At 42.3% G+C, this 20,586-nt stretch overlaps 1 protein-coding gene across 2 annotated transcripts in view; it reads right to left on the bottom strand.

Moving 5' to 3' along the window:
• Nucleotides 1–20,586, bottom strand: part of LOC134213148 (uncharacterized) — a 228,880-nt gene that overhangs the window by 57,595 nt on the left and 150,699 nt on the right. For both annotated transcript variants that reach the window (XM_062691798.1, XM_062691797.1), the window contains 3 exons: nt 15,310–15,740; nt 13,961–14,366; nt 13,446–13,802 (listed from right to left, as the gene is read on the bottom strand). In XM_062691798.1, coding sequence (XP_062547782.1) covers nt 13,446–13,802; nt 13,961–14,366; nt 15,310–15,740 — 1,194 coding nt within the window. The remainder of the gene's footprint in view (nt 1–13,445; nt 13,803–13,960; nt 14,367–15,309; nt 15,741–20,586) is intronic.

The following is a 20,586-nucleotide window of genomic DNA, read 5'->3' as shown; positions in this document are numbered from 1 at the left end:
TGTATCCGCATGGATGACTATCTACTAAAATTTTGCCTTTCTCTGAATCGTGTTCTCGTGATTCTACTACCGACGGAAAACAATCTGCTATCACCAAACAATTAAGTTTTACTTTGATCAAAATTCATCTCGCCTCAGATTGTGACTTAAGAGCTACTTTCATTGATGGTAGCCAATCGTTAGTAGGGGAAATTACGGCTTTGGCAGGTTTTGTTCTATTATTGTCAGGGGGTTTTCTGTAACTAATTATGCTCAAATTTGGCCTAAACATTCTTTGCATATAAAAGAATATTGTGGCCAAATTTTATAAAATTAGGTCAACAAACCCCCCAAAGCAAAAATAGAACAAAACCTGCAAAAGCCGTCATTCTTCCTACTTCATACAAGAAAATTTAAACTGAGCGCTGCTTATGTTAATGACGACGACCACGCGACCCACACCATCGCCGGGAATAAAATTTCCGGTAGGAGCTCCGCCGATGCAGAAGGTCTGCTCTCCGCGACATCTCGAACGAAATGGCTCGCGCGCGCGGAAGAGCTGCTTTCTTGTAATCAATAAAGTTGAACCTGTAGCCACGCCCCTTTGGTGAGTATGTGACGGTTACACAATATTTGCAGCCATACCGGACAACAAAGAGGCGGGACTAATGAGCCATCTTTATTGATTATAAGAAAACTGCTCTACCGCGCGCGCGTGGCATTTCAGCACCTAAAAACTCATGGATGAGTTGAATCATCGTATGTTTTTTGTATGTATGTAAAATCACGAGCGCGCGTCAAACGGAGAAGCTGCAAAAATGTTTTCGCATGGATGACTATCTACTAAAATTTTAAGTCTTTCTCTGAATCGTGCTCTCGTGATTCTACTACCGACGGAAAACAATCTGCCATCACCAGGCAATTAAGTTTTACTTTGATCAAAATTCATCTCGCCTCACGTTATGACTTAAGAGCTACTTTCATTGATGGTAGCCAATCGTTAGTAGGGGAAATTACGGCTTTGGCAGGTTTTGTTCTATTATTGTCAGGGGGTTTTCTGTAACTAATTATGCTCAAATTTGGCCAAAAACATGCTTTGCATATCAAAGAATATTGTGGTTAAATTTTATAAAATTAGGTCAACAAACCACCACCTCTCCCCCACCCCTCGACAATAATAGAACAAAACCTGCCAAAGCCGTCATTCCTCCTACTTAATACAAGAAAAATTAAACTGAGCGCTGCTTATGTTAATGACGACGACCGCGCGACCCACACCATCGCCGGGAATAAAATTTCCGGTAGGAGCTCCGCCGATGCCAAGGTGATACCACGGTCTGCTCTCCGCGACATCTCGAACGAAATGGCTCGCGCGCGCGGAAGAGCTGCTTTCTTGTAATCAATAAAGTTGAACCTGTAGCCACGCCCCTTTGGTGAGTGTGTGACGGTTACACAATATTTGCAGTCATACCGGACAACAAAGAGGCGGGACTAATGAGCCATCTTTGTTGATTATAAGAAAACTGCTCTACCGCGCGCGCGTGGCATTCCAGCACCTAAAAACTCATGGATGAGTTGAATCATCGTATGTTTTCTGTATGTATGTAAAATCACGAGCGCGCGTCAAACGGAGAAGCTGCAAAAATGTTTTCGCATGGATGACTATCTACCAAAATTATAAGTCTTTCTCTGAATCGTGCTCTCGTGATTCTACTACCGACGGAAAACAATCTTCCATCACCAAGCAATTAAGTTTTACTTTGATCAAAATTCAATGCGAATAAATTTATTGCAACGTCTCTCTCCGACAAAGTGCGCAGAATTGAATATGATTGCGTCGAAAAGTAAAGTTCGCAACATTCTGACTTTGGATTTTTTGTTATGACTGATTGGAAATGCGTATTATTGAAAACAAATTGGACTATTAAAAATAATTGGTTATTATCATTGCACCAAAAGGTTTTTCGTAGTTTACGTCGGGCGGTCGTGTCTTGCACACAACCCTTCTGATTTTTTTTCTACTTCGGATATTTCTACTGATTCGCTGTTCGCCATTCGCCAAGAACTGTTGAAATTCAGCGAATACAACGTGCCTACGCATCATCTATTCATCGACTAGCTATGACAGCTTATGCACGAAAACGGATTTCCGGATAAACTAACACGGTTAATCAAAGCGATGATGGATCGGGTGATGTACGTAGTTTGAGTTTCAGGGGCATTCTCGAGTCCCTTCGAAACGCGCAGAGGGTTACGGCAAGGTGATGGTCTTTCGTGTCTGTTCGTGCCATAATAGCTATTTGGCTTCGCCGACGATATAGGTATTATGGCACGTAACTTTGGGAAGATAAGGGAAGCCTACATCAGACTGAAGTGGGAAGCTAATTGGATCGGACCAGTCATTAACACGTCGAAGACGAAGTACATTATAGGAAGAGGTTCAAAAAAAAAAACAATGTGACCCACCCACTGTGAGTTTGCATCGGTGGTGACGAAATCGAGGTGGTAGAAGAATTTGTGTACTTGGGCTCACTTGTGACTGTCGAAAATGATACCAGCAGAGAAATTCGGAGACGCATAGTGGCTGGAAATCGTACGTACTTGAAACTCCACAAGACGCTCCGATCGAATAGAGTTCGCCGCCGTACCAAACTGACAATCTACACAATCTACAAAACGCTCATTAGACCGGTAGTCCTCTACGGACACGAGACCTCAACGATGCTCGTGGAGGTCTAAAGCGCACTTGGAGTTTTCGAAAGGAATGTGCTGCGTACCATCTATGGTGGAGTGCAGATGGCTGAAGGTACGTGGAGGAGGCGAATGAACCACGAGTTGCATGAGGTGCTGGGAGAACCATCCATCGTTCACACTGCGGACGACTGCGGTGGGCCGGGCACGTAGCCAGAATGTCGGCCAGTAACCCGGTGAAAATGGTTCTCGACAACGATCCGTCGGGCACAGGAAGGCGAGGTGCGCAGCGGGCAAGGGAACGTGCCACCCGAGCCGGAGTTCTGATACCTCATCATTGTACGAAACATTTACAGTACAACTTCGAGCTGCTCTCTGGACAGTATTACTCTGTCGCTACCCAAGCTACTGGTCAGACAACCCTGAATACGAAATCAAACAAAAATATACCTGCCGAAGAAAGCTCGTTATGCAGAATATTTAACGTAAAAATTTTGCGATTATTCATAAAATGATGATTCTTTTCAAAAATTTCTTAACTGCGTCAAATATGGTGCCTTCACGGTACACAATTTGTTGAGAAATTTGAGTATTTCTATCAGAATTATGTTTGTAATGGATTCATCCTCTATATTTCAATGATTTTTCGTATGAAATTGAACACTCCAACATATTTTCTGTATTCATTGATCCATTATAAATGCTCAATTTGTTGTTTTCCGTCTGCTATAGCTCTTCACATCAGATGTATGTACCTAAAGATACACGTGAGGTACGACACTGCTAAACACCGACATAAATAAGTCTATTGATCCCCATTTGTGCTCTTCCAATACCAGCGAGCCGTTAGCTGCTTAACGGACTACGACAAAAAGCTATCGCCTCTACCGGCTAGACACTGGCCGGCAAGAAGCATCACTTTTGTATAAATCTATCAAGTCAAGTAGCTATTTTCACAAATTACGTTAGATTTTCTGTAATTAACTTTGCATTTTATCGGTTCACCTCTGATATTCTTTTTCTCCGGGTGCTTTTGTCAGCCACCATCCAGGGCCAACCAACGAACCGGTCATCGTTTGGATGGAGACGCTATATTGAAGCTGTTGCTTTCACGGTAGCTTCGATGAACGATCCAAACAGCATATCACACACCTGAAAGCAGAACCATAAGTAGGACCCACAAGGGACCAATGGGATAATGTTTGGGCTTCATTGGGGATTAGAGTGAGGCATGGGCGAGAACGAGCCATGTGTCCAAGTGGCGAGTAAAAACCACTTACAATGAATCTTTCTCCTTCGATAAATTTATTGAAATCTGCACACAATACGGTCAGAACAGAGGCTTCTTATATTGAGGAGAGTGATTCGATTGTTTGATAGGGAGTATGGAAGTTGATCCAAAATTACCGGACTGCTCAAGCCTAATAAAGGTGTGGTTGATTCTTATAGTTCGGCCGTCCAGTCACACGTGCATTAAAGGATGTACGACGACGACGACAACGACAGCAGCGATAATGATGATGGTTGGTCATGACGCTGTTGTTATTTTGCTTTTCCCCAGAAACAGAACCATAGTCCGGCAAAATCCAAACTTCGGTCATCTACCTTGGTGACGATAAGGGTGGGTCGTTGGGTGCAGCATGGCTGCCACCTCTCAGTAATGTGGAGTAGGTGGTCTCGTCGTATAATATATCCAAGCTGGATCAACGATGTTTGGATAGCGAATTTGAGGTTTTTGTTTGCTCCACGGCAACGGGAACAGTAATTTCCCCATATTACGTTTATCCAGGATTGCCGATGGAACACGCGCGTTTGATCCTTGGAGAATGATAGGCAACAGTAGTGGAGCGGTGGTATATGTACGTGGCTTTGGGGATCTGTTTTGTTCGATTGACAAAATTTGCCCACGTTTTGTTTTTAGTCGACGTGAATGGCATCGACGAATCAGAAAGCAAGGACGTCTAGTGAAGTCATAGGTGTATCTGGAATGAATGTGGATTTCCCGTTCATTGGCGAATGGTAAATGCATATTGAATAATTGGTGACTCTTCCTCAATTCTCTGGTTTACTGAACTGGAGCCGAACATTATTATTATTGAGCCGGAAAAAATATTATTTTCTACTTCTGTCACCGCTCCCTCGATTTTTTGTGACTTTATTTTCTTATTCGAGGAGGGAATTCAAAATTTGATTGGAAAAAAAATAAAATATTAAGCTTTTCTAGAAAATTATTTAAGAAAACTGATGAGTTTCACGATTTTATCAATTTATAATTTTTTAAATTTACCACGAACATGACAAAAGAAGGAATTCATATTTGTTCCGGCCTTATTAGCTCATACTAAGGCCGGAGAGACCTGTGCAGTACATCAAAGCCTTCTCCAGTAAAATAGGTTTATGGCTGCACGTCGCCAACCACGCAGTCTGCGGAGGGTCCGCAAATCATCTAATCGAAACCACCTAATCGATCCATCTTGCTCGCTGCGCACATCGCCTTTTTGGTCCCGTCAGGTCGTTGTCGAGAACCATTTACACTGGATTACTGGCATTCTGGCTACGTGCCCGGCCCACCGCAGTCGTCCGTTTTTAGCGGTGCTAACGTTGGATGGTTCTCCCAACAGGTGATGCAACTCGTGGTTCATTCGCCTCCTTCACGTACCGCACGCCATCTGCACCTCACCATAGACGGTACGCAGCACTGTCGAAAACTCCAAGTGTGCGTTGGTCCAAAAGATATTTTAGTTACCATATAAAGATTGTCGCTACGGTCCCCTTTGTTCTGCTGTCCGAAACATGTGTGATACCTAACTATCAAATCGTACGTATTTTTCCTTCATTGATATTTAGATCCCCTATCCTCGCCAGCAAAAGATGTTTCGGACAGCGACGACAGCAACAATATTTATCTGGTAACTAAAATATCTTTTGTTGGTCCTCCACGAGCATCATCCAGGTTGCGTATCCGTAGAGAACTGCCGGTCTAATCAGCGTTTTCTAGGTAATCAGTTCGGTACGGCGTCAAACTCGTTCAAAAAACGTACGACTTCCTGCCACAGTGCGTCTTCGAATGTTTCTGCTGGTATCGATATCGGAAGCCATCACTATTAGTGAGCCCAAGTGCACGAATTATTCAACCACCTCGATTTCGTCACCAACGATACAACCTTGTGTATCAAGACATACTTGTCAAGCCGGCTTCGTTGATGGTAGTTATTACAAGTAGTTATTTGACAGGCTCAGGCATGTATAACACTTCACGTAGCCAAGACTCTTTATGATATTTACAAACTATATTATTAAATTTTATCAACAGTTGGTGAAAATGACATGGACCAAGATACTCGTAGGTCACGTCATTGAAGGCACTTATTATGGAGGACATTGGTTCATAATATGGTACTGCACGAACGATACTCTTTCTCTTTGGTTCCTTATGAAAGTTAGAAAATAACAAGTCCAATAAATCAAGAACGATGATTTCTGAACGATGATCGTTGATGTTCAGACTGGTACCTATCAAGCAAGACACCCAAATCTTTTACTTGACTGACCCTGTGAATAGTTGTTCCGCCAATTTTGTAATCCATATGAACAGTGACTGCAAAGCGGTGGAAGGCTATCACGAAGCACTTATTGATGCTGAACGTCATGGGATTAACTTCGCACCAACGGACGAAAGTGATCAAAAAGATATGTAGGGTAAAACGACCTATTATGGAGGGGTTAAGCGCCGCGCCAAATCAAAATTGATTTCGAAAATTCTTTAAAAAGGAAATTTATTAATGAAAAATGTTGATTTTTCATCATTTTGAACGGAATTTTGTCAAACAAAAGGTGTTCTAGTGCAAGGAGCCAGACTTTACTAAGGTGGCGCAGATCAGCGCTGCGTGCCACTAGTTGTCTTTTTTACTCTCCCGCTGACCTTATGCAACGCAATTAGTGACGTCACTATTTGCGATACATAAGATCAACGGGTGAATAAAGGAGACAACTAGTGGCACGCAGCGCTGATCTGCGCCACCTTAGTAAAGTCTAGCTCATTGGTTCTAGTGGTTGATTCGAAGAGTTTTGGCGGATCCAGGATGGACTATTTAAACACTACCGCAATATTAGGACCTACCACAACGATAGGACGTTTTACCCTATTGTTCACAGTCGGCAAGACTTTGTGAAAAAATGAATCGATATTACTTCTTTGAGGCATAACCGAGAAATTGGAGAATCTAAAGTTTTATTAATTTTTCGTCAACCGTCGTAGACTAGTACATATAAATATACATATTTTTTTTTCATTTCTTAATGCTAATATACATAAATTGTGAAGTATTTACCATATATTTATAATAAAAAAATAACTAGAGATTAAATAGTACAGATAAAAAATGTTATATCTTTTGTCTTATGTGTTGCGATTTCGAATACTATTAAAATATGTTTTAAGATTCTGCCGAGACATTGTAAAGTCGATAGCTTCGCAGTGTTGATTGTAAATGTTCATTATTCGATTCAAAGGTCCAAATTTGGCATAATTTGTTCGATGATAGTTTGTTATAAATAAGGTGCGATTACGAAGTTGCCTTGAAGGAATATAAAAGTTTAATTTTGATAAGATTTCAGGTGAATCAACACGTTGCGAAACGATATCATTTACGAAGGAAACCATTGCTAGTTCACGCCGCTCTTTCAAAGTCTGTATGTCAATAAGCATGCAGCGTGCTTTGTATGATGGGAGTGGAAATGATGTCCAGCCTAATTTACGAAGAGCAAATAGTAAAAATTGCTTTTGTACAGATTCTAATCTCTCTTCGTGCGTGATTGAGAAAGGAGACCATACAATACTGCAATATTCCATTATTGATCTAACATAAGCTACATAAAGTGTTTTAATTGTATATGGGTCATGAAAGTTATAGCAGAAACGCTTTATGAACCCTAGCATGTTATTAGCCCTGTGAATGATTGTGTTGTAGTGGTCTACGAAAGAAAGTTTAGAGTCTAAGATTACTCCTAAGTCCCTTACTCTTTCACATTTTTCCACATTCTGATTTCCTAATGCGATTGAAATGTTTGGTATTGTTCTTTTTCTGCTAAATGATATTAAGTTGCATTTCTTTACATTCAGTTCTAATAGGCTTTTCTTGCACCATATGTAGAATTTGTATATTTCATTGCGGAATACATTGATGTCGACTTCATTTCTTATTTCCATGAAGAGCTTCATATCATCGGCATAAATTAACACTTTAATGTTTTTCAGAATGAAGGAAATGTCGTTTACGTACAAGATAAAAAGAAGAGGGCCCAAATGAGAGCCTTGAGGGACTCCCGAAGTGACTTGAATTGGTTTTGATTTGTGTCCATTGAATTTGATAATTTGTTGGCGGTCAGTTAGGTATGATTCAAGCCATTTCAGGAGTCGTGGTTCAATTCCAATTTTGTGTAGTTTAAAAAGCAGCATCGGTATATCAATGCGATCGAATGCCTTGCTAAAGTCCGTATATAGAGCTTCTACATGGTTGCCGTTATCCATTGCATTCAATGAAAAATCTACGAATTGAAGTAGATTTGTTGAGGTCGAGCGACCTTTAAAAAAGCCGTGTTGTGTGTCAGTTACTCTGTTTTTGATTTGCAAAAATAGCTTCTCGTTGACAATTGCCTCGAAAAGTTTTGGAATGCAAGAGATAAGGGCTATGCCACGATAATTACGTACGTCTGATTTTCGACCAGATTTAAATATTGTTGCTAGAAAAGAGCTTTTCCATATTTTTGGGAAGATTCCAGATTCCAGAGACTTATTGAAAAGCCAATATAGAGAAGTAGTGAGTTCTTTTGCTAATTTTTAATAAATACTGGTGGAATCGTGTCAGGGCCAGGTCACTTCGAAGCATCCAAGTTCATTAGAGCGTCGAAAATTTCCTGGACTTGAATTTGATTTACACCAACATCTCTGAAAAATTCTGGATAAAACGCAAAATAATCGCGATCGCGATCCTCTTCCGAAAATGTAGTATAGATGTCTTGGAAAAAATTGGCAAATAAATTACAGTTTTTTTCCGAGCTATCGCCAACATTTTCGTCGAGGTGCATTACAGATGGAAAATTGTCTGATTTTAATTTTGTTTTTACGTAATTGAAAAAGTTTTTTGGACAGGACTTTATTTCAAGCTCAATTTTTGAATTATATTTTTCAAGTGCATTACTGATGGCTAGATTCAGTTGGTCGCAGAGTTCCAAATATTTCGCTAAGTTTTGATCACTCTCTTCTTTCTTGTAGATTTTATGTGCTTTTTGTTCGCGATTTTTCAAATTTTTGATTTGACTGTTGTACCAGCTTGGACTTTCTGCATTTCTTTGTCGTCGTTTTTTCTTAAGTGGAATTTCTTGTTCAATTATTTGCTGTAAAGTTTCGTTAAAAGTGTATGCAGCAGTATCGATGTTTCCTTCATTCCTTATAATTGACTGCCAATTAATACTATTTAATCTTAGTTTAATTCTTTCATAGTCTGCTGAATGGTATTCGAAGACTTCCTCGTACTCATAGTCGTTGGGTCTTTGGTGGGCGTGAATAATTGAAGAATATTCGATTGCTGTGTAAAACGCTTCATTTTTCCACAATGGATTTAATGATTCAGTCACACAGAAATCTTCATATACGTTAGTTAAAAAAAAGTCCAAATAGCATTGCTGTCTGTTTTGCCTTTCTCGTATACAAAGTATACGTAAAGGCTATAGGATCACTCCAAAACCGAACTTTTGATAGAAGGCTCGGAGACCCATAGTGTTATATACCAATCGACTCAGCTCGACGAATTGAGGTGATGTCTGTTTGTGTGTATGTATGTATGTGTGTGTGTGTGTGTGTATGTGTACAAATTTTGTAGACACACTTTTTGGAACTTGGCATTACCCAATTTACTCGCAACAAGTTGCATTCCACGAGGAATGCGGTCCCATTGTTTGCTATTGAAAATTAGCCCGATCGGACATTGCATTTCGGAATTATTGAAAAATCATTGTTTTTTCCCAAGGGTATGGAAAAAATCAAAACCGAAAAAAAATTCAAAAAAATCTTTTTTTTCGGAATTGGGAATGCATAGTAATTATTGTTAAACCATGCAAAATTATAGAAAAAATGCAATCTATTCTCCTAAAGTGCTTTTTTGACCTTTCCTATGTGATTTTTTCAATACATTTTACGATGCACGAGAAAGGCATCATCACCACTAGGTGGATTAATCTGGGTTTTTATATGGTTAATTTGATTAAGCCAAAGTTTAGAGGTTGAATCGAAAATAAATTGCAATGTTTCATTGTCCCCAACGACTGGGAGTAGAATACTTTCATTTTCAGAGTCCAGAATGAAATCGGCATTGCGTTGGTTAAAGTCACCATAGATGTGAACTTTAACCTCTGGAGGGAGTTGTGATAAAATTTGTTCAGCACATTGGAAAAAACTTTCATACGTGCTTTTATGAGCATGGTCAGGTGGAAAATACACCGAGGCAAACACGTGTGTTTCACCTGCGATGTATGATTTCACCCAAACATGCTCAAATTCTTTAAATTTAGATGTAGGAATCATATCTGAATTAAAGGTAGTCGAAATAGCTACAAGAACTCCCCTACCTGATTTTCTATTGGACTCAAATTTCTAAAAAAAACTAAAAATTTCTGTAGTTTCGATATACATTAAAGCCGCTTCCAAAAACTTCTTCGCTTTTTACGCTTTCGTCCCAGCTAGTTTCGGTAGCCAAAATGGCCAAAAAAGAAGTGCTCAAAAAGTTTTTATAAATTTCCTTCATTTTAGCTGGACTTTTCATGCGATTGAAATTTTGACAATATATCGAAACTTCAGTCACATTCTGTTTAAATTCTGAAGAAGTTTTTGGCTGCTCGTCGGTCAAAGAAATAGTGCTACATACTTCAGGCGAAGAAGGCGTCCTTACTTGCGAAAATTTCTGGGGGAAGGAGAGTGGAACCTGGTTGAGCTCTCCCTTAGCTGTTGCAAGCGATGTGTCCGTTCACTCGAAAGGTATTGGCGATAAGACTGCAGGTCTGCTGCGGCTTCAACTGGCCCAACTCCATATTCCCGATGTACTTCGGTGAATATGCGATGAAGGTGTTCAGGAGACGATGGTAGTCCTTCAGATGCAAGAAGCATCTTGATGCTGGTTGGCGTCATTCCATCGATGCATACATTTGGGGGCTGGTCTTTCATGTACGCAAGATACTTCCGTAGATTGTTGCGTCAGACGAACGATGGGTGGTCTCATTGGGTTTAGTTCGAATTGGCCGTCAGGATTTGGTGGCTGTTCTTGTTGCTGTAGTTGCTGCTGCTGATGCTGTTGTTGCTGCTGCTGCCGTTGCTGTTGATTCTGCTGAGTATTAGCGTAAGGTGGTTGAGGTTTCATTTGTGATTTTTCAGCTGGATAGATGGTTTCACCCTTCTTAAAGTGGATGAAAGATTTTGCACTAGGAGCTGATAGAGCTGCAATTGGATGTTCTATTGTTATTGGAGGACCAGAAAATTGACTTTTTGCCATTAGTTAGTAGTTGTTAGTAGTTGCTTATCATTTGGTTTGTTGTTGCTTTTACTGCGTCGTTCAGGTCGTTTAATCATTTCAGTGGTTCGTTTGACATTCGTCTTGTCAACGATGTTGGTTTTGATATTGCTGCCTTGGGTATTGGTGCTGTTGAGACGATTGTTTTGCATGGAGATGTTCTGATGACGCCGTTCATGTTCCAATTTTTTCCAGTCTGGGCTCCACCTACATTTCCCCACCATGAAAGCATTTCCAGCCGGGTTCGTTGATATGCGTAGAGCAACTTCCTTTTACTTGAGTATCGGTACTTAGCATTTTGCACGACGCTCAGCAAAAAAGTTTGGCAACGGCATTACGCGCAAGTTTATTCGATGGGGGGTCTGGTTGCAGCTGCTGTTGTGCGCGCTGTTGAAGCAGGGTGATGAGAGGTAGGCTATTATTTTCTGTTAATTCTTCCTCCAGAGTTTTTGGCTGGCTAGCACTGGTTCCCGCTGCATCTAATTGTGGGGCGAATATATTCGCGGACACAAATTTTACTTCGTCGTGAATTTCTTGAAGTTTTGATGCTTAGCTCGATGTGCCAGTGTTTCGGTACTTTTGTTAAAAGAACCACGTCATTTTGTAGGCAAATAAGCCTCTCGTCACAAAGATGGTGAATTTTTTGTGACAATGCCGTATTCGACTTACAAATGTTGGCAATTGTAGAGGTCGCACGTGAGTCACACGACTTCATATGTTCATTTAGCGAAGTGCATAAGCGTTCGTTGTTTTGGTTGGTCGTAGCCAGTACGTTTTTAACATCATTGAGCAGGTGCTCAATGTTTTCAAATAGCAATGACACTGAAGAAAAGTTCTTCAGGTCAGCCATAATACGATGGTTTGCGTCCGTTTGTGTACGAATTGCCTTTATAAGCTCTTCCTGCTGATGTAGCATTATGCGCACGTCGGCCTCTTTCCTTAGAATGTCCTGGCAGTCCGCACATAAAGGAGCAACAAACGCAGTGATAAGTTCTTCCCGATGTCGTTGAACTCCGATACAGGCTGCATGGAATCGCTTATTGCAGTACTCGCATTTCCACAAGTAACGATCGTCGTTTATGTTGCACGATTTAACACCACACGGCATGATTTTAGAAGAAAATAAATTTCTCACGACACAGTCGGTTCGATGACTCGCGCGCGACGAAAACTTATGTATATTTATAAAAAAGTAAACTTAAACAGTTACTGGCGAAGCACGAGAAGCGCACAACGCGGTTGCGTCGTAGAGGTAAAAAAATATATATACAATTTAAATTGCGGACCGTACCGAAAAGACGTCCACACCTCACGACTGTATACTTGTATCTGCTGGAAGACCGCGGTTCAATTTTGACGCAAAGTCTTCTGATTCAAAGATATGACACTAACTAAGCTTAGTCAACTTGCACAATAAGATACGATGGTCGATCCTTCGTTTCGCCTTGTACCGAGCATACAGGGTTTTTTATGACGTCTACTTAATTATAACTGAATTTCGCCGAATAACTTTCGGTGAAATTGTACATTCCGCGAGACGTCTTTCGGTGAAATGGTAGATTCTCCAAGATGTTCTATTGCAGAAAAATATTCGAATCGTCCTAATGACTAGTTCGGCCAAATGATTTTCGGCTAAACGTCTAATTCAGCCAACTGATTTTTAGCCCAATAAACATTTCGGCCAAACGTTCAATTTGGCCAAATGGAATATGACTAGATGATTTTCAGGCCTGACGTGTGATTCGGCCATGTGACATTCGGCCAAATGGCTTCGGTCGAATCACTTGGCCGCTTTTGATTTGCCTCTGAATCAACAAAAGGGGTAACCTAAGGAACGCTCACGCCAATGGCTGAACCCAGGTTTGACCATCGAGAGCAAGAGCTTATCTAAATAGCCGTAAAGTATGGTGTAAGAATATAAGCATATTTAATTATTTACACCGAACTGTATGCATATGCGAGTATGTTTTCGTAAGCTCTGAAAGCTGGGCTAAACGATGGACATCAGCTGCTGGGCGAGGCTGCTTTTTGTCGTGTGTCAACGCGTTAACGCATCACCGTTTCAGTATGCTTCGATGGCATTAATATGTCATTTTAACGCTTTTGAAACTGTAACTTTTTGTGTAGTAATCAACTTTTGATGGATGTGAGCTAATAAGCAAATAATTCAGAAGTTGTAGATCTGTGATAGTGAAAGCAAATAAATTCACTTACCTATTGGAGAACGCCTTGCCACAAGTAGTACAAATAGCACTTTTCGGTGGTTCTGTTGTCGACTGCTTAGGATGATTACCCGGCTCAAACTTGATTTGCTTCTTTGCCACGTGCATGTTTACTACGTGATTCTTGAGATTAGCCTTTCGAGTGAAACTCATGGGACACAGCTCACATTGGAACATCCGCTCGTCTGTATGTTGGCGCAGGTGTAAACGCAATGAGGTTCTCGAAAATAGCTTTTTACACAGAGGACAGTTCAGTTTTGCTGCCATGTCCGATTCCCGTGTCGCCGTAGGGTTCATTTTTGATGCGTGCAATACTCCATGATACAGAAAATCTGCTTGCGAGCTCGAACTGGTGAAAATGGGGTGATATTGACAAAAAATACAACATAATGATAAGAAAAATTAATGAAGAGGAACAGAGAAATGTTTTTCCCTTTGTAAAGTAAGCAAACCCATGTGATCCAAATTTAAAAAAAGATCTCGAAATAAAATGCAATCAAAAAGTACCTGAATGGGCATATTTTACACTGCCATGATACGGCCGAGCTGTCCTCGGTGGTGGTGCCAACAATTTCATCAACGTAAACAGTATTATTTTCGGACGCATTATTAGCCATGGTGAAAAAGATTTCCGCTGACGTGGACGCACTGGCGACAATGTTATCATCATTACCATCGTCGTTTGATGAGACCGTGTTTGGCTGGGTCACCGTTTCTGGAAGTACGATAAGCGGGTGGTGTACTGCTGACAAGGATGGCTGCGAGGCCGACGACGGGCTCGGAAGGAGAAAATTGTGGGTCGATGTTACGATGACTCGGTGGGTCTCAATCGATGGGAGTGATCCCGCTGTAGTTGTAGGCAGGAGGTTGGAGTAATGGTCCATCATGGTCATCGCTGGAACCGGTCCGAAAGCTGTAAGTTCATAAGGACATGGTTTATTAAATTTTGGGGGTGAAAGGAATGTTATTTGTTGGAATTATAATGCGTGTCTGTCTTTTATAGTTAAAAGCCAACTGACCCGGCAATCTCGCTCAAAATTAATTAATTAACAAAAACAGAAGTTAGCATTTGAAGTAATCAAGATACCGAATGTGTGATAAATCTATTCAAGTTTTATCATATTTTTTCCTTATGAAAGATGAAAAAACTATTAAAAAGCCATTCAAAATGGTCTATCCCTTTAAAGATGCGCGGTCGTTAGAAGAACTCTCTTATCACATGAAAAGGTTAAAAAATAGACAATCATTTATTAGAAAATTATTATAAGCTTTTAGTGGAATGTCTTCACTTGTCATAAAACAAGTTCGTACAATTCCATTCAATTCCACCCCTTGAAAATATTTTAATATTGTACATTTGCTAGTTTTCGCCAATATTGAAGTCCTTAGTCCTTGTCTTGGGTCTATTTAACTTTTAAGATACATAAAACCATGCAGGTACTCTTAATAATCTTGAATTATGGTGAATGTAAAATCATAAAATCTATTTCAATCTTAAATTATTTTATATGCGAATTAAAACAAAAAAGATTAGCCCAATAGAATCTGTTTAAATAAATTATGCATAATATGTAGATACTTCTGAATTTCGTACATAGCTCCACATTAGTATAAAAAAAACAAAGCTGGACTCCACACAAATCCATCAGATTAGCTATGTGTAAAATCTCCATCTCCAGATTAGCCAACTAAAAGCGGGCGTCCCAAAAATGTTCATGTAAAAGTTATAAATTTTCATAAAGTTTTATCCTTTCCTCTCCGCTCCCCATTCCCATTGCACCATCCAACCGACCTGTTTGACAGAAAGCACCATCTGCTTTAGTAAGGGAAAAATTTATCTAAAAAGCCATACATACCTTCCGACTCATCAACTTCTGCTGCTGCTGTGGGTGCTATCCTGGAAAGTGGCTCGTCCCTGGGTTGACCCGTTGCTTTCACAGTGCGAGCCCCACCAGCCACAGTTGCTGGCGGCCCTCTCGCTGATCTCGAAGAATACAGATGTGACTCCGATGCTGCTTCACGATCATTCATATTTACTTTAATTGAATCATTTGGGATAATTGAATTTTCGGCCGGCGTCGTTGTCGCCACAGTCGTGGCTGGGTGCGTGGCTCGGGATGTTGACGGGATTGCTACCACGTTTGGTAGCACGAAGGATGCCACGTTCAATGATGACGACGACGGCGACGACGATGATGTGGTGGAATTGAAAAATGAACAATTTTTGTCACGTACGTGTCTGCCAAGTTCTTGGCCTAGAACGAATTTTTGACCACACTGTGGGCAGCTGTTGTTGGTGTAGGGAGAGTGAGATGAGAACAGTCCAGAGTTAGCAGAGGTATAGAAAGTTGTTCTGGGCAAAACACGTAAGCTTAGTACGAGATGGTCAATATTAGAATACTAAATAACACAAACATGGAAGTAAGTAGCATTTCATGATAAATACATTTTAAGATTTGACATCGTCTTAGTTTTTTTTTCTTCTTTATTAAAAGGCACGGCAAATGCTGGGTAAAGCGTACCATTGGTACTTCGCGTACCTGAAGGAATAAAATAGACCCCATCTCGCGGTCCTTAGCCTCTTACCCAGCAACTCCTATCCCTACCTCCCCGCGGTGCTGGCCGGGATACGAGCAACCTTAGGGAAGATCGGGTAACCAACCCTAGTGGGAACTATGGTCGTATGCTGACAGGGAAGGGAGGGTTTGCTCATCTCCGGAGGTGCAAATCTTATTGAGCGTCTGTTCTCCATGTCAGGATCGGCTCACAACAGCGTCTGTTCTCCATGTTAGGGGCGGCTGATCATCGTCCGAGTGCCAGCGAGGCACTCCAAATGAAACTGTGTACCATGGTCCACCGGAAATAAGGAGGAATGGTCCTCCGGAAATTTAGGGGTTTGGTGTCAGGCCCTGCAAGCCAGCCTTAAAAAATCATAATCAACGAACAATCAACAAGAGAGTACGGACCGGAACCATCGGCGAAGACCACTGCGACGAAAAGGGACTAGCGATTGGAAACTCGGTTCGTGGAACTGCAAATCTCTCAACTTCATCGGGAGCACACGCATACTCGCCGATGTGCTCAAGGACCGTGGATTCGGCATCGTAGCGCTGCAGGAGGTTTGTTGGAAGGGATCAATGGTGCGAACGTTTAGAGGTAATCATACCATCTACCAGAGCTGCGGCAGCACACACGAGCTGGGAACAGCTTTCATAGTGATGGGCGACATGCAAAGGCGCGTGATCGGGTGGTGGCCGATCAACGAGAGAATGTGCAGGTTGAGGATCAAAGGCCGGTTCTTCAACTTCAGCATAATCAACGTCCATAGCCCACACTCCGGAAGCACTGATGATGATAAGGACGCATTCTACGCGCAGCTGGAACGTGAGTACGACAGCTGCCCAAGCCACGACGTCAAAATCATCATAGGAGATTTGAACGCTCAGGTTGGCCAAGAGGAGGAGTTTAGACCGACTATTGGAAAGTTCAGCGCTCACCGGCTGACGAACGAAAACGGCCTACGACTAATTGATTTCGCCGCCTCCAAGAATATGGCCATTCGCAGCACCTACTTCCAACACAGCCTCCCGTATCGGTACACCTGGAGATCGCCATTGCAGACAGAATCACAAATCGACCACGTTCTGATTGATGGACGGCACTTCTCCGACATTATCGACGTCAGGACTTATCGTGGCGCTAACATCGACTCTGACCACTATCTGGTGATGGTTAAACTGCGCCCAAAACTATCCGTCATCAACAATGTTCGGTACCGACGACCGCCGCGGTACGACCTAGAGCGACTGAAGCAACCTGATGTCGCCACTGCATACGCGCAGCATCTCGAGGCAGCGTTGCCGGAAGAGGGTGAGCTCGATGGGGCCCCTCTTGAGGACTGCTGGAATACAGTCAAAGCAGCCATTAACGACGCAGCGGAGAACAACGTCGGGTATATGGGTCGAAGTCGACGGAACGATTGGTTCGACGAAGAGTGCAGACAGATTCTGGAGGAGAAGGACGCAGCGCGGGCGGTCGCGCTGCAGCAAGGTACCCGGCAGAACGTGGAACGTTATAGACGGAAGCGGAGACAGCAGACCCGCCTTTTTCAGGAGAAGAAACGCCGCCTGGAAGAAGCGGAGTGCGAGGAGATGGAACAGCTGTGCCGTTCTCAAGATACACGCAAGTTCTATCAGAAGCTCAACGCATCCCGCAAAGGCTTCGTGCCGCGAGCCGAAATGTGCCGGGATAAGGATGGGAGCATCTTGACGGACGAACGTGTGGTGATCGAAAGGTGGAAGCAGCACTACGAGGAACATCTGAATGGCGCTGAGAGTACAGGCAATGAAAGTCAAGGCAGCGGAGGAGATGACTACGTCAGTTCAGCGGACGATGGAAGCCAACCAGCCCCCACCTTGAGGGAAGTTAAGGATGCCATTCAACAGCTAAAGACCAATAAAGCAGCTGGTAAGGATGGTATCGGAGCTGAGCTCATCAAGATGGGCCCGGAAAAGCTGGCCACTTGCCTGCACAAACTGATAGTCAGAATCTGGGAAAACGAACAGCTACCGGAGGAGTGGAAGGAAGTGATTATATTCCCAATCTACAAGAAAGGTGACAAACTGGATTGTGAGAACTTTCGAGCGATCACCATCCTTAATGCCGCCTACAAAGTGATATCCCAGATCATCTTCCGTCGTCTGTCACCATTAGTGAACGAGTTCGTGGGAAGTTATCAAGCCGGCTTCGTTGACGGCCGCTCGACAACGGACCAGATCTTTACTGTACGGCAAATCCTTCAAAAATGCCGTGAATACCAGGTCCCAACGCACCATCTGTTCGTTGATTTCAAGGCGGCATACGACAGTATAGACCGCGTAGAGCTATGGAAAATTATGGACGAGAACAGCTTCCCTGGAAAGCTTACCAGACTGATCAAAGCAACGGTGGATGGTGTGCAAAACTGTGTGAAGATCTCGGGCGAACACTCCAGTTCGTTCGAATCGCGCCGGGGACTAAGACAAGGTGATGGACTTTCGTGCCTGTTGTTCAACATTGCGCTAGAAGGTGTCATGCGGAGAGCCGGGTGTAACAGCCGGGAAACGATTTTCAACAGATCCAGTCAATTTATTTGCTTCGCGGATGACATGGACATTGTCGGCCGAACATTTGCAAAGGTGGCAGAACTGTACACCCGCCTGAAACGTGAAGCAACAAAAGTTGGACTGGTGGTGAATGCGTCAAAGACAAAGTACATGCTTGTGGGCGGAACCGAGCGCGACAGGGCCCGCCTGGGAAGCAGTGTTACGATAGACGGGGATATCTTCGAGGTGGTCGAGGAATTCATCTACCTCGGATCCTTGCTAACGGCTGACAACAACGTTAGTCGTGAAATACGAAGGCGCATCATCTGTGGAAGTCGGGCCTACTACGGGCTCCAGAAGAAACTGCGGTCGAAAAAGATTCGCCACCGCACCAAATGTGTCATGTACAAGACGTTAATAAGACCGGTAGTCCTCTACGGACATGAATCATGGACAATGCTCGAGGAGGACTTGCAAGCACTCGGAGTATTCGAGAGACGGGTGCTTAGGACCATCTTTGGCGGTGTACAAGAAGACGGTGTGTGGCGGCGAAGAATGAACCACGAGCTCGCCCAGCTCTACGGCGAACCCAGTATCCAGAAGTTAGCTATAGCCGGAAGGGTACGATGGGCAGGGCATGTTGCAAGAATGGCGGACAGCAACCCTGCAAAGATGGTGTTCGCTTCCGATCTGGCAGGTACGAGACTGCGTGGAGCGCAGCGAGCGAGATGGGCAGACCAGGTGCAGAACGACTTGGCGAGCGTGGGGCGTATTCGAGGATGGAGAGATGCGGCCTCGAACCGTGTATTGTGGCGTCAAATTGTTGATTCAGTGTTATCTGTATAGATGTAGACTAAATAAATGAAATAAAATGAATTATTAAAAAGGCTTTCAGCTCTTGGCTGGTTCACCTCTGCCATCGCCTTAGTTCGTTGAGTTACGCTGGTTGGTTTATAACCGGGTCGACTATTCGAAGTTCATTTTTGAAGTAACTCTAATTTTTAATAAAAGCAATAATACAGATTAATTCACCTGGTAGCGTTATTACTTTTCTCATGTAGGAAAGATGAGAATTCGTGGGGAGTGGGATGTGGCAAAGGGTGTATGGTGTAGAGTTCTGGTAATGGTAGGGCATCAGCATTTTTGGCGAAATTGGTTCATTTATAATTTGGCGTCAATAGTAAGAACTATAATTGGAAGCGTAAATCAATTAAAAAAATGTCGGGCAGTTTCAAGTATTACACAATTCTAGTTCATTTTATTGTCTCCAATTGAAACTATAAATTTTTTGGAATATTTTTCCAAAAATTTCCATTTCCTGTATGATAATGGATAGATTGTAATTGCGACATTTTGGGGGGTTTTCTGGCAAGCAATTCCAGAGTCAAAATCGGGTTTTACTATTGACCAGAATTCTTCGGATGTTCTGAAAAGAATTACGGGAGCCAAAGGGGTGGAATACCTGGAAGAATATCTTATTTTCTGAAAATTTCCTAAAGGAATTCTTGAAGAAAATTCCGGAGTGTTTTTCAAAAGAATTTTAAGATAATGTTTTTAAGAAATGTTCAAAAGAATTCCTAAGACGATCCCCACCAGTGCGTAAATAAAGCCAAAATAGCAACCTCTATCATGACGCGAACTCGCACCGGTCGTTGGTAAACGGGTTTGGGAAATGTAAACGCAACCTTGGGTGAATAGCGAGTTGGCAAATTTGGCGACCCGCTCCAATCGTTGCCAAACCATCATACGGAAATATAAAGTAACCCATAAATAAAAAATCTGCCGTCTGCTGAAAAATTGTTCGGGTACGCATCATCAAAACCATTGTGATGGAGGTCAGTTTAGTTTGGATTTCAACTGATTGGCGACGCTAGTGCATATGAAATAACCTGATAGGTTAGATATCTCGAAATCTGGATTTTTTAGAATATTGGCGTCTTCTACAAAGTTGTTCAGGTGGTCAAAACCATCATGACGAAAACAAGTTTAATTTGAAATACAACCGCTTGGCGGCGCTAGTGAATTGGAAATAACCTAAATGGTTAGATA

This window comes from Armigeres subalbatus, chromosome 2, assembly GCF_024139115.2.
Source record: "Armigeres subalbatus isolate Guangzhou_Male chromosome 2, GZ_Asu_2, whole genome shotgun sequence".
In the NCBI taxonomy this organism is placed as follows: Eukaryota; Metazoa; Arthropoda; class Insecta; order Diptera; family Culicidae; genus Armigeres; species Armigeres subalbatus.
Note: the sequence above shows the minus strand (reverse complement) of the source record. Positions and strands in the feature narration are given on the sequence as shown.